The following is a 13,698-nucleotide window of genomic DNA, read 5'->3' on the forward strand; positions in this document are numbered from 1 at the left end:
ATACCGAATTTCTTTGGTAAGCATTTAAACCAAAAAAACTATTCTCAGGACAGATTGTTTTTTCAGAAAGGTAGCTTAATTTAGGAACAGTCCATCTGTTTATAGAAAGATCAGAAAAATAGTTTTAAAGGGTGGTAGGTGTCTACTATTTCTTAGTAACATCTGTTGAGGCTTCTTTATTAGAGTGGGTAATCTTGAGCTTTATATCATTAATGTATATTCTTTACATATTAATAAGAGATTAAAAATTATTTGACCCAATCTGAAATTAATAGTGGGTTCTGTATCAGGCAGAAGAAGACAAAGTCACATTTAAAAAATAGCGGCACAGCGTCAGTTAGCTATATTTGGGCAGGCAACATGGACCAGTGTTAAATCAACTCCCATTTTATAAATTGTGTAAAGTAAGAATAGCAGATTTTGTAGGGAAAGTGTCACATCTCCCGATAAACTGGAGAAGAGCTCTCGACAGATGGGAATTTTAAAATGCCTTATCAGGGAAGAAGGAGATTTGTAAGGGAATTAATTTTATCCCCCTTATTAATTAGTGATTTTTGGAAAGAACAGTTTGTTTATTGACAGCAATTAGCATTTTAAAGAGGCCAAGTCCATCTTTTCCATAGAAGATATTTTGTTTTAACATTTTTTAGAATCAGTTTTATGCTTATCGACTTTATAAATTTTCTTTAATTTTTTATAAAATATTTTAAAGTTATTTATTTGACAGAGATCACAAGTGGGCAGAGAGAGAGGGTGAAGCAGGCTCCCTGCTGAGCAGAGAGCCTGATGCGGGGCACGATCCCAGGACCCTGAGATCATGACCTGAGCCAAAGGCAGAGGCTTAACCCACTGAGCCACCCAGGCGCTCCCAACTTTGTAAATTTTAAAAATGAATGCAATCTTATTTGGAATCACCTCTTAGGTGGCCCTCCAAAAAGCAAGGAAAGGCACTATTCCACGTGCCGTATGTATATTAATTCATTTAATCCATAATATGTGTCAGAGACGTAGGTGTTTCTGTTACTCTTCCTTTGCTCATGAGACACTCAGGGCAGATAGGTTCAGTCACTGGCCAAGGCCATGGATCCAGAGTGTGGGAGGAGAGCTGGAACTCGCGTTCGAGTTCTGCAGCTTTCTCTCTTTACTTTGCAACGTGCCACCCGTTCTCTTCAATCTTTTTTGAGATTTGTTCTACAAATCTTTAATCTTTATTTTTGATGTTGTCAGTTTAAAAGTATAAAATGCATAGCACAGAAACCACATTCCGTGGAAACTGCTGTACTGTATTAACCAGTTTTCATCCAGTGCATGAGGAATGGTGGTATGTGGTATTCTGGAGCCCCTCACCTCATTGTTTATGAAGTTATAGGTGGAGCAAACTTGGAAGTGTACATTCTTAAAAGACACATGAAGCTTACTAGCTCTCAATGTAATGTAAAGCCTGGAGAAATGAACAGTGAATTCCTTTTAAATATCTCAGGGACCCTATATATTCTAGATTCCTCTCAATGATAGCATGTTATAATGCAGACCTTTATAAATAAGATGTTCCCTAAGTAACTGTGGGAGAAGAGACTTCCCGTTAGGATAGCAGTGACCACCTTGATCTGTGTGAGAGGTGGGGGGGCAGTTTCAAGAGCTTTCCAGGAGGAGAACATTTGAGAGATATTGATGATTACTATCTAGTCTTTCTGAGAAATACCTTAAACTTAAAATGAAAGGCCTCCCTTCTGGTTTCATCAAATGATTCACCTGCAGCTGAGGAGAGACCTAAACACAGGCTTTTTACAGGGAAGGACAGATTAAGATTATACCTTAATCTTAGTGTTTTTTCCTCTTTTGCATTCTGAATTAATCTGGATGGCTTTAATTTCCTTTTTAAAAATGGCTAATTTAAATCAGAACTTCCTAGCTTTTTTTTTTAGTTTAAATGACTAATTTCTTGCACCTGGACTGTTCAGCCACTGGGAATTTCATACTTGGGGGTATTTCGAATTTGGAAAGCCATTTTGCTTTCTCCTGTACCATGTACCTTCATTTTCAAGTAGTAGTTGCCGTTTTGCATGTTGGTTTCTAATCTAAAAAAATGTGTAATTCTTAAATGTGTGTAAGAATTTAAAAAAAAAAAATACAGACTGCTTTTAACATTTGTCTTTAGAGTATGACTCAAGGGCTCTGTTGGAACCTTTCTTCACCGCAGCATTATTGTGTGGATACAGATCTGTTGTCACAGTGCTGAAGTCCTGAAATCACAGGATGAGAAATCTCCAGGGTGTCCCTTAGACTTGAGCTTTTCCAGGTTGGGGGGTGGGTGGGGGTGGGGGTGGAATAAAAGTTAATTAACATTCCTTAGATGGTGCGCTATTTGTATTTACTCAAGTAATCATTCTTTGTATTTATGGTTTCCTGTCTAAGGAATGGCAGTTAACTATATGTATAATTGGATTCATGAAGATTAATACAGAACTTAGGAAAAGTTTGTCTGGCTCTGTAATCACTCTCAAATGGACCATCATGTAGAAGCGATTATGACTTTTTGTGAAATCTGATTTGAAATGTGGTCACATTGACCGACATCTCATTTTGAAAGAATAATTAAGTGAGCTTATTTTTCCCCAAATAAAAATAGTTGGATTCTGAAATGCTTGAGATTTATTTCTTTGGGATCTAAGACTTGTTCCTGTGTAGATGATGACACAAAAAGAAGTCCTGTAAGAGCAGAGGGAGCCCTTAAAATGTATTAGCATGTCTTTTGTCTTACAAACACAGACACAGAACCAATGGAATGACCATGCCTGACATCTCTCATCCCCCCTTTTTAGACCAAAGAGAGTCTACAATATGCATTAGAAACCCTGACTATGAATGGCTGCTCAGTTGAAGATCTAGGATTGGATTTCACTCTGCCAGGGTTTCCCAACATCGAACTGAAGAAAGGAGGAAAGGATATACCTGTCACCATCCACAACTTAGAGGAGTATCTAAGAGTATGTAGTCGCGGCGCCCTTCCGGGGAAAGGCCAGCATGGGGACACGGGGCTTCTTGTTGACACTGCTCTGGAGGAGAGGGACGCTGCCTCTCCAGCCCAGTGAAACCCTTGGCACCCATGATCACTGCGTCAGTCCATTTCTTCAGGTTTTTGCTTCTGTCTGTGCTTGAGAGAACATGTTGGATAGTTCATGATCCTCATGTGACCTCATATTTGCTGTCCTCGAGCATGAATACCAATAATATCACCTTCTCTGTATTTAAAAGAAATCGGTGAAAAGGAGCTATCACTTGTGTTCTCGCTTAACTGCATTTTGTCTTTCTATCAAAGTGGCTAACTTGATAGAATTAACATACACGTACGTTTATGGGGGTAGCAAAGACTTTGAGATAGTTCATGGTTCTTAATTATATTTGCTAAATTAAGGGAAAATTATTTTGTATTGAAAAGAAATTCTGTTTTAAGATAACTTACATTGATCTTTATTACTACTTTTTTAAAAATTTTCTTCTGGTTTATTTCTGACCTCAAGTGGGAAGAGTTTTGGGTTCAAGATAGAGTATCAACTACACCCAAACTTGGGGTTTTCAGCAGCCTACAGTGGGATTTTGGATAGAACCTTGGAAACATGTTGGCTCTGGTTTTCTTCATCTGCTAGAGAAGGAGAGTAGATAGCAGAGGTTTTCAGACTTTGTTTAGTGTCCCCGACAGTTCTGTGACTGACTGACAGACACCCGCTTCAGTATTCAGAGAACTGTCTGCTCTTACTACCTGCTTTTTTCCTTACCTTGAGAAAGCTGAACTTTTAGCCTACTGGCAAATGACCAGGTAAAGGTTCTCTGAAAATAATTTGTAATAATGCTTTCGTTTTTGTTTTTATTTTTATCTGAACATGTCCTGTATTTCTTGAGCCCAGTGGGTTAGCTAGAGTCACTGATGACTAGATCATGTTGGACCGATAACAGGAGCTTTCTGTTACTTTTCGACTTCCCGGGACTACATTTGCACAGTTGGCCTTTTGCTAAGTGAAGTGGAAGGGTTGGCTTCTAAGAACTTAATCAGGATTTAGATATAAAATTTTCACACTAAAAATTCAAAACACTTAACAGTTGATAATTGCGAATCTTGAAACATCAGCTTTACTTCTAAATAACATTTTATCCTTTTGGGACACTGTCATCTGTTTCTCATCCGGGAAGGTACTGTTCTGTGCCATCGGGTTTTTACATAAATGGATTTTTAAAAACACACTAAATATAAATGCTCATGGGTTTTTGTTTGGTTGTTGGTGGTGGTTGCCGCCTTACATTTTCATATTGGCCAGGCTCCCAGTTAGAAGTTGACCTGAGTGATCTTTTATGCAGTTTTCTGAGAGGTATTTTAGAGACTTGAATGACTTGTATTTTGTTTCCTATTTTTTTTGTTGTTTTTCTAAGTGATCAGGAAGGATGTTTCACTATACTTTGCCAAGTATTGAATAAATAGGAGAGAGAAATGAAATCTTGTCAGGGTTTCTAAAAGACCTTTCTTTTTGCAGCTGGTTATATTCTGGGCACTAAATGAAGGCGTTTCCAGGCAATTCGATTCCTTCAGAGATGGATTTGAATCCGTCTTCCCACTTAGTCATCTTCAGTACTTCTACCCGGAAGAAGTGAGTACCTTATGTCTCAAAGAAAGAACCGCTCATCACTCCATGTGTACCTGTAGTTACCTTAGCGGGCTGTCTCTGTGCCATCTAGCCAAAGGTTGTTGCAAACAACCATAACAAGAAAAACCAAGCGGAGATGGGAGTTGTGGGAGGTTTGGGAAAGATCATTTCCTGAGCAAAGAAGAGCCTTAAATATAAAATATAATAGAATATAAATGTAACATTTGTATTATATAAATACTAAATATAATCTAACAGAGTGGGGTCTATGTGTGATTGTGAGCACATAGCCTCGTTGTCCCCTGGCCCTGGGTGGGGTGGGATGCAGGTGTCTGGGTTACTGGGGCTGGCAGGAAGGGGCCTGGGTCCACAGTGGTGAACACAGAGGAGGGGGCACCTTTTTTTTTTTTTTAACCTAAACTTCCTGGATTAGGTAAGACATTGCTTTATGATTGCAGTCAGTCCTTAAAGTTTTAAGGGAGTGTTGCGGATGCTGTTGAGAAGGGGGACATGAGCCTGTGTGCAGTTTTCCAGCCTTCTTAAGTACAAGAGTCTGAAAAACTACTCGCTAGTGAGGAGCTGGCATAGGAAGGAGCAAAAGTTTGGAATCCCTTTTGTTTATTATTTGAGCAGTAACTTTAGAATACATGTCTGTTACTGGCTAAATCCAGCTTTCTTTGAATGATTTAGCATTGTAATCTCCATTATGGTTTTTATGTCCACTCCGATTTGCCACTCACTGAAGCAGGTGGTGTACCTGGCACTTTGAGGAACTGAATGTCACCTGGAATTGAAAGCAGCAGGCGTTGCTCCTGGAATTGAATTCCGGTCCCCACCACTTAACCATCTGACCTTACCTAGGTTATTGCATCTGATCTGCCTGCCTCATCCGTGAATTGCGATAACCTCTGTGTTACTGAACAGGATGCATTAAGTACCCTGAAAGTGGGTGACGTAACAGTAGACACTAAATTTGATATGCCTTGAATTGGATTTTCTCAAAGTACGCAGTCATTCTGCAGATGGGCAGTTAACCAGAGAAAAGGTGGTTTAATTTGAAGCTGATGTTAGATTTTCCAGGCAGATACGAGCACTTGTTTGCTTTCTAATGTTCCCCTGTGATGGCTAGCTTGGTCCCCGTGCCGCCCCAGCCACCATCTGGCCACCATCTGCCTCTCTTTACAGTAAAGAGTGGGAAAGCTGCCCATTTGCTGCCTTCATTCAGCTTGCTTCTCCCACTTGTCTCTTCAGCTCAGTAGTCTGTGTCTTAGCTTCCTTCATGTATACCCTTGGGTTTCTAGAAGATAGGATTTATGAACTCTCGCTGGTTAGAAGTAGATGATCAAGGGAAAGCCGCTAAAGACATGAGAAGAGTCAAGTAAACTTAAACCAAGGATTTGTCCCAAGTATGTTCTGTTGGCAATTAAAGGTTTCTCTAGGCCCCAGTCCCTGCATGGGGGCAGAGGGCTTCTTCCTACAGCTGGAGAGGAGACTGATTTCATAAGTGCAGTAGAAGAGCACATCGGACAAAAAGAGGTTCTTGGCAGAACGTTTTGATGCTGAGAATGAAACTTTCCTTTGGCACGTGTAGACCTGTATTCTATTGGTATACCGCAAAACACGCCTGTGAGTTTCACTCTGTTATGCAGCTGTGTCTTTTGTAATTTGTTATCATTGTGTGAACACGCAGCTGGATCAGCTCTTGTGCGGCAGCAAGGCAGACACGTGGGATGCAAAGACACTGATGGAATGCTGCAGACCAGATCACGGTTATACTCACGACAGGTAAGTAGTGGGGTCGGCAAGATTTTCATTTGATGGTCAAGAATTGGGTGGTGTGTGCGTGTATATGTATACATCATAAACATTTTTAAATTTGTCTACCTATTTTATTTAAAATTTTTTTTTAAAAAACATTTATTTATTTGAGAGAGCATGGGCACGAGTGAGGAGAGGGATATAGGGAGAAATAGACTCCCCACGGAGCAGGGATCCTCATGAGGGGCTCAATTCTAGGACCCTGAGATAATGACCTGAGCCAAAAGCAGATGCTTAACCCACTGAGCCATCCCGGCACCCTAAATTTGTCTACCTATTTTAAAGGAGACTTTCTGATATTTTGGCCTTGTTTCTGTTAAGACCTTAGGACCCGAAGATTCTTTATCAAGCATTTCTGTAAATATGAACAGGGTGGGGGATGGGAGAGGACAGGTCTCACCCCGTTACCCATTTTTCTGTGTAGTAAAACAGAGACATCTGTACAGTCCCTGACAAGTCTTACTTGTTAGAGTAATCCTGCCATTTGAATTCCAGCTGTGACAACAGAAACCAGTTGGATTTCAGAGTGTACTGGAATGTGAATTTATAGGTAGTGGTAGTTAAGTTTTTACAGTATGTAGCTAATTGTGAGGGTCTGCATTGTGGGGTGATTCAAAACTGTATTTTAATATGATGCAATAATTGTGGTTGTTTATTTCTGTTGTAGTCGGGCTGTGAAGTTCTTGTTTGAGATTCTCAGTAGTTTTGATAATGAGCAGCAGAGGTTATTTCTCCAGTTTGTGACAGGTAGCCCAAGATTGCCTGTTGGAGGTGGGTATGCCTTTGTTCGGTGGGTAAACGGGTGTGTCAGCCAGCCAGACTTCAGTACCACAGCAGGATATTCTGTAGTTGACTTACAGGGCCTTAGCTGTAATGCTTCTAAGTGTTAACCCTGTTTTGCAATGTATAAGAGCTTTCACCAGCAGGGACGTTCATAAGGATGGTCTCTGAAACACACTGAAGTAGGATTGTTGATGAACACATAATGCTACTTTTCCAGATGTAATTCAGATCCTCAGGCCATTTGAATTAGGAACTCTTAGAGGAGAGTGCTTTGCAGAGTCTACTTTCCTAGAAGTGAATCACTCCTAACAGGAGTTGAATTGATACTCTGTTTTAAAAGTCAGAAAGCCTAAGGAACTGTTTGCCTCCATATTATGGTAAATAAAGCAGATGCCAGTCACCTTGAACTAAACATATATCAAATGTGTAGATTTAATTGCCAAGCAAGAAAGAACACCTGTGTGTGTGCTCACCCTGTGCAACAAGGGGGTGCGACGTTTCCTGGTAGTGATAGCGGAAGAGGGTGTATTCGGGATTCCAGACTGATTCTTCTGGCTGAGAAAATGTTCTCCTCTGAGTTGGCCGTTTGCATCCTGCAAACTTGCTAATAGGTTCCTTGGTCTTTCTTCCTTCCCTTTCATCAGGCTTCCGGAGTTTGAATCCACCTTTGACAATTGTCCGGAAGACATTCGAATCGACAGAAAACCCCGATGATTTCTTGCCCTCTGTCATGACTTGTGTGAACTATCTTAAGTTGCCGGACTACTCGAGCATTGAGATAATGCGTGAGAAACTGTTGATCGCAGCGAGAGAAGGGCAGCAGTCGTTCCATCTTTCCTGATCGCGCGAGAGATGCGGTGTCTGCCTGTTACAGCAAAAGAAAAAAATCATGATTTCTTTTCTAAATGTATCACCTGAGTCGAGGAAACATGTTACACCTTCTTGTTGTAGGAAAAACGGCTTGCAGATCATACAAGAGACACTTGGTCGATATTCATTAATGGCCCCATGGACTTAAAAGTGATCAGGCCCTAAAACGTTGTTGTGATGAGGGTTCTTTAGCAAGTTCTTGTTTAAATTATCATTTATTTGATGAGTGAAGTTTTTAACTTGCTTTGCTGTGTGAAATTTAAAAAAAGGGATGTTTTTCCAGGCTGAAACAATAAATGTCGCTGTGCAGTTTAACTCCGGGTGTGTGTGTCCATCGAGCCAAGTCTGCACTTTGTCTCCTTCAAGGACACCTCTGGTACATAAGGATAGAAATTCAAGCTCACATGTCTTTGACAGATGTGGGCTCGTAGGTTAGCTGTCCGTGCCCGCCACTGCCCCATTACCCTCCCGGAGTCACGTGTTGTCTGCGGCCCCCGCGGTTCTTCCGCCTACAGCGCTCGCAGCAGTCCGGTTTCCGTCAGCCATGGGCTTCTGTTCCATGATCTCTCCCCAATTAAGATACGGTTTAAGACTCATTGAACGGAAACAAACTGTCGATATAATTCAGCCTTTGTAGCCAGGTAGACTTTTCTCATAGCTTAGTTTGAATCTAGCTGTAGGGCACTGCTGCCCTCTCCCCAGTGACACACAGGACCGTTGATACCATGACTCCGGTGACCACAGTAGCGTCTGGGCTGAGGCCGGGAAAGCTCACTTATTTCTTCTGTGCAGGTTCAAAAGTCTGCAGCTCGGGCTGGCCGGGATCTATTACCCTCAGACCAGAGCATTTTGAATTGATATAACATTTTCAAGAAAATTGGCAGTTTTCAGCCCCTGTTGGAGTAAAGGAATTTTTTTCTCCCTTGTTCAGAGTCTTCTTCCTTCCACACTCCCCCCACGCCCCCGTGCTGACTTGGGACAGTTAAGCCTTTGTCTCGGCACCAATAAAAGCACCTGTAAGCGATGCTCTGTCCAGTTGTTTCACATGCTCATTTCCCAGATCTACAACAATCCATAGGTTACTGTTTTCACCTGAAAATAAAGTTTGCTTCACCTTTTTGTTTTTAGTTCTGTGCCGTATGCATAACTTCCCATCGTGTAGATGTATTTCAGTGCAAGCAAATCGTCACGTCTCCATGAGTCGCGTCGTGGCTGATGTCGCTGTTCAAAGAATTTACAGTAGTAACTTGAAGAACATAAAACATGGAAAGAAAACGGGAGGAGATTCTTTCCTTCCTAAGCCTGTTGCATAAATTCGAGGGAATTTTCATAATTCTTTTTGGAAATGAGAGATGAGCTCATTTTTGGTGTTGGTTGTTTTTTTTTTTTTTTTTTTAAATTGAACTTCGAGAAATCAATTCTCTTTTGTTTTTCAGACCGTTCCAAAGTCTGTCTTAATTGGTGTAGAAACCCCTTTGTTTCCATCCCTCCAATGAAGAGAAACTTAGTGGCTTGTTTTTCTTTTGATGATTTTGTCATTTTACACTTAAATGGCCTTACATGGAGCCTCCCCCTCCTCACCGAGAACTTGGCTGGGGACCCCCCCCTAAGTGTGGTGGAGCTGTCAGAGCAGCTCAGGGGGGCTCTGGCAAGTGAGCAGCTCCACCGTGACCCCCAAGAAGGGAGTCGTGTTTCTGCAGTTCTGGCATTGACAGCCGAGGAGCCGAGTGGTGCGACCAAGGGATGTTTTGTGTTAGAGAATGAGCCAATTTGTTGGAACTATTCTGATAATCTTTTTACAAACTAAGCACAAAGATTTTTGTGTGAACATAGAATTTTGTTCCTCATTTTTTCTAAAGGTTCTGTTGTTAAAATTTAGACCTGTATAAACAAAGCAATGTTTCCTACTAAAGTATCTGTATCTGACATTTTATCCATAATGTGGCCCTTGGCAGCCACGGCCTCGTTAATGTCCCACATAACCAATATATCGGATGGTTTTGAATCAAACTCTGGTGGTTGCAAAGTCAGTAGTTCGCCTGTTTAAATGCTTGTAGTCTTTAGTTCCTCCTTCACGTGTGGGATCCCTTGTTAATTAGGGGCAGGAAGACTCTTCCCATTTTAAAGCAATCTCTCTTGGCAGAGGCCTTAATCTTGCATCGTAGGGAAGAAAGTGTATACTTCATTTGCTATTATTACAGTTTTGCCTTAAATTTATTTGCTTAGTAATTCTACCAACAAGCACTGATTGCTGAGGATGCTTTATCCACCTAGACGGTTGAGTAGTGACTGAGACTTTGTTGTCCTTTAACTTGCTGTGGTGTCGTTTACACAGGCAGCTGATCTGATCCACTTTGTATATGAGAACATATTTTTAACTATTACACTTTAAGAAGGAAGAGGTAATTAAATATAATCCCCTCATCCCAGCCCCTCCGCAGTGAATTGTGAGTTCTAAGTCATCTAATCAGAAACATACATGGAGAGAGTTCTAGATGCCTTAGCCCAACCCAGCAGAAAACTTGCACACAGCTACTCATTGTAAGGACACAGACTTCTCTCTTCCTGTGCTTGAGCTCTGGTTCCTGCATTTGTAGTGACCGAGAACTTTCTTTGACTTCAACATTCTATAAAGAAGGTAGTTTTCCTCAAGCCTCTCTTACCTGTTTCCGTGACTCGGGGACAGGGCATGAAAGAGGGTGGGGCAGCTGTGACTGACTAGTCACTTCCAGGTCTGGAGTTAAGAGCTGTATGGTGTCCTGTGCAGAAAGGCCATAAGACTGAGGGAGAGGACCCAGCATCCGAGTCCCAGAAATTAGGTCCGACTTCTGATGTAACACAGGAATAGCCAGCCAGCGAATTCTATGTGTGTCTTCCCTCTGGTTGATTCGCCAGCTGCCGAGGCTATGCTCCCAATTCCTGTCAGTGCTTAGAAACTCAGGAAATGGGAACAACCCTGATATTCCAGGAAAGTTGTAACGAGAGAGGAGACTTGGAGGGGAAAGACCTAAGCATGCATTCAGAAGCCAAATCCTTGTGTGGGATGCTGGGTGCCATTGTTCCTTCTCCGTTAGCAAAGATTTACTTCCTTTATCTTAGGCTTTGGTTTTTGACCCATTTCATTTTCCCTACTGTAATGAGAACGTTTGTTGTTTGGAAATGTCATGCTCTGTATTTCTAATTCTCAGAAATGCTTCTGTATGAGTCTTAGGTTTGATGTTGCCGTAGTTGGCCTACCCAGCAAAGGATAACCTAGTGACAGATCACTGAAAATGCTTCCTCTTTTACCTCAAAAGAAAAATCCAGACAAAATAGAGCATTTATATTTATAGAAAACGGAGGATTGGCTGTTTTCCAAGTACTTCAAGTTATTGCAAGAAAAGTTCTTAAACTCTGAAGACTTGTTCTGCATAAAGGAGACATTCTTTACTAATGGAAGAGGTGGTTTTATTTTTACAACAAGCCTACTCATCTTACCAAACCTATAACCAATTGCTGATCTCCTATGTAAAGCCTTTTTTTTCTCTTCTCTGAAACAGTGGTTTATATGAACTGTTGGAATAATGGAACCTCAGACTACAGATGTGTATGTAAAATTGGATAAATGCACTGACTTCCTTCTCCCTGAATATATTTTTAATAAACAGCATTATCCTACATGGTCAGTTTTATTAAATTATGGACAACCAGAGGGTTCTTCTGAGAAGTGGTATGCTTGTATGGGTGGCTTTTGGCAAGCTTCCTGTAGTGGTAAATATCACAGTAGTAATCTTCGCCTTCTCTGGAGGCAGATCGTGGAGGAAAACAAATACATTCAGGGATGTGACCCTAATGCTTGCTCATTGGTGGTGAAAGTTAACACCATCACATCCTCCTGGGCCTTGGGGAAGCAGTACCTTTGGTATCGGGAGATTCCTGGTAATGTACACAGACCATAGAGCCCTCTAGTGGGGACACCATGACATCACAGTTGTAGGCTTTCAGGACTGGCTGCCCTGTTCTTGACAAATGTCCAGGTCAGTATATTTCACTGAAACCGAGAAACAGAATTGATTTAGGGTAGCATTTTAGGATGTATTTTTTAAGAGTGATGACTGAATTTGCCAGTGGGGACAGGGGGTTTCTATTCTCAAGAGAACAAGTGAATGAAGTTTATGCCTACTGTGTACTGATAACACACCTGTATACACACACGACATCTACATTCTCTGTGGTTTTAGTCTACCTGCCTAAGGGTAAAACCACATTTTGCCCTTGATGAATCTCCTGGTCTGTCAAAAGACTTTCAGTCACAGATGAAAGGTGCGCCCAAGGGCAAGCCCATCACGAGACTGGCACGTAGGTGAAGTTTGTAACCGATGCCGAGCTGTCTGGGTTACAGAATCTGATGGGGGGACAAGGAGCATCTGGTAGCATCACATTTTTGGTTGCTGTAACTCCATGAATTGATGTTGGTAGGTTATCAGGTTAAATAGAAGCCTTAAGTCTTAATCGCGATCATCGAGTCAGTATTCCAGTAGGAAACACATAGTGTCCCTTCATAGTGCTCCACGTGAGACCAGTGCATTTGTGGATGTGGAGGTGTCATTCTCACACTTTGCATGCTTCCTTCTCGTCTTCAGCCAGGCTAGGAACCTCCCTGCCATCTGGTCTGTGTTCCCTCCTCTCCCACTTCCCGGGCGGAGGACCAAAGCCAGGGCTGGAGCCTGGAGAGGTTACCTGTCCTGGGCCCTGCAAGGGGAACGGCCCCCGGAACCTCCAAATGTGTATTTGGTCCCCAGGAATTTGCCTTGGGACACCGGACAACCTTAATAGACAGGTAAGGTGTTGGTACCTGTTGTGGCTTCAAGACCCAAGCTCACCTGGATGGTTGCTCTCTCCCTGGGAATTCCGGTTCCCAGAATAGATTTTAGTATCCTCTAGGTTGCTATTATACATCGAAACATTCCTTAGGACACTATATTAAGAATTTTTATTTTATCAAAAAGATTCATATTAAGGAACATGTGGGCTGAGAACAGTCGAGGTTGCTAAAGGGATAGCTCGGCATTTATGGAGTTTACCGTTCCGTGGGTGGTTGCTGCAAGGAAGTGGTGCTTTGAAACGATTGTCTGCAGTTAACAGTGATGGAGGGAAGGCTCCGTGCACTCGGCTGGGTGTTCACTTCCTAATATGAAGGAACGTGGCCTTTTGTTAAGACTGGTTCTCCCAGCCAGTTCTCCACGCCCAAAGCGAGTACTGACACCACTTGGTGCAAGAGAACATACAGCTCTCAGAAACCGTGTACGGCCCCTGGCGTCATGATACCTTGCATGGAGCTGCGTGAAGGGCTTGGTGAGAACGAGGCTGTGGACCAGGAAGAGTCCTAACCCTCCTCCAAGGGAAAGTCAGTACCCCGAACTCACACCCCAGTCTCAGCAGTGGTCCAATCAGTTGCGTCATCTAAGGTCATGTTTTAATGTTAATATTCTCACAATCTTGGGGACGATTTTTTGGGTCGTCTTCCAGAGATTCTCAACAAAGGCATTTTAGGCATTTGGGTTGGCAAGACACTCTCTAGGGAAGGGGCTGTTGCAGAGCCAAGGACCTA

The 13,698-nt window shown here is 42.1% G+C and overlaps 1 protein-coding gene across 16 annotated transcripts in view; it reads left to right on the top strand.

Annotated features, from left to right (window-relative positions):
- The window catches only part of TRIP12 (thyroid hormone receptor interactor 12), a 144,197-nt gene extending 135,774 nt beyond the window's left edge, over window positions 1–8,423 (top strand). For all 16 annotated transcript variants that reach the window (XM_059167789.1, XM_059167785.1, XM_059167790.1 and 13 more), the window contains 5 exons: window positions 2,823–2,987; window positions 4,527–4,640; window positions 6,328–6,422; window positions 7,123–7,226; window positions 7,883–8,423. In XM_059167789.1, coding sequence (XP_059023772.1) covers window positions 2,823–2,987; window positions 4,527–4,640; window positions 6,328–6,422; window positions 7,123–7,226; window positions 7,883–8,079 — 675 coding nt within the window. In that variant the 3' untranslated portion in view covers window positions 8,080–8,423. The remainder of the gene's footprint in view (window positions 1–2,822; window positions 2,988–4,526; window positions 4,641–6,327; window positions 6,423–7,122; window positions 7,227–7,882) is intronic.
- The last annotated feature ends 5,275 nt before the right edge of the window (window positions 8,424–13,698 follow it).

This window comes from Mustela lutreola, chromosome 3 (assembly GCF_030435805.1).
Source record: "Mustela lutreola isolate mMusLut2 chromosome 3, mMusLut2.pri, whole genome shotgun sequence".
Classification (NCBI taxonomy): domain Eukaryota; kingdom Metazoa; phylum Chordata; class Mammalia; order Carnivora; family Mustelidae; genus Mustela; species Mustela lutreola.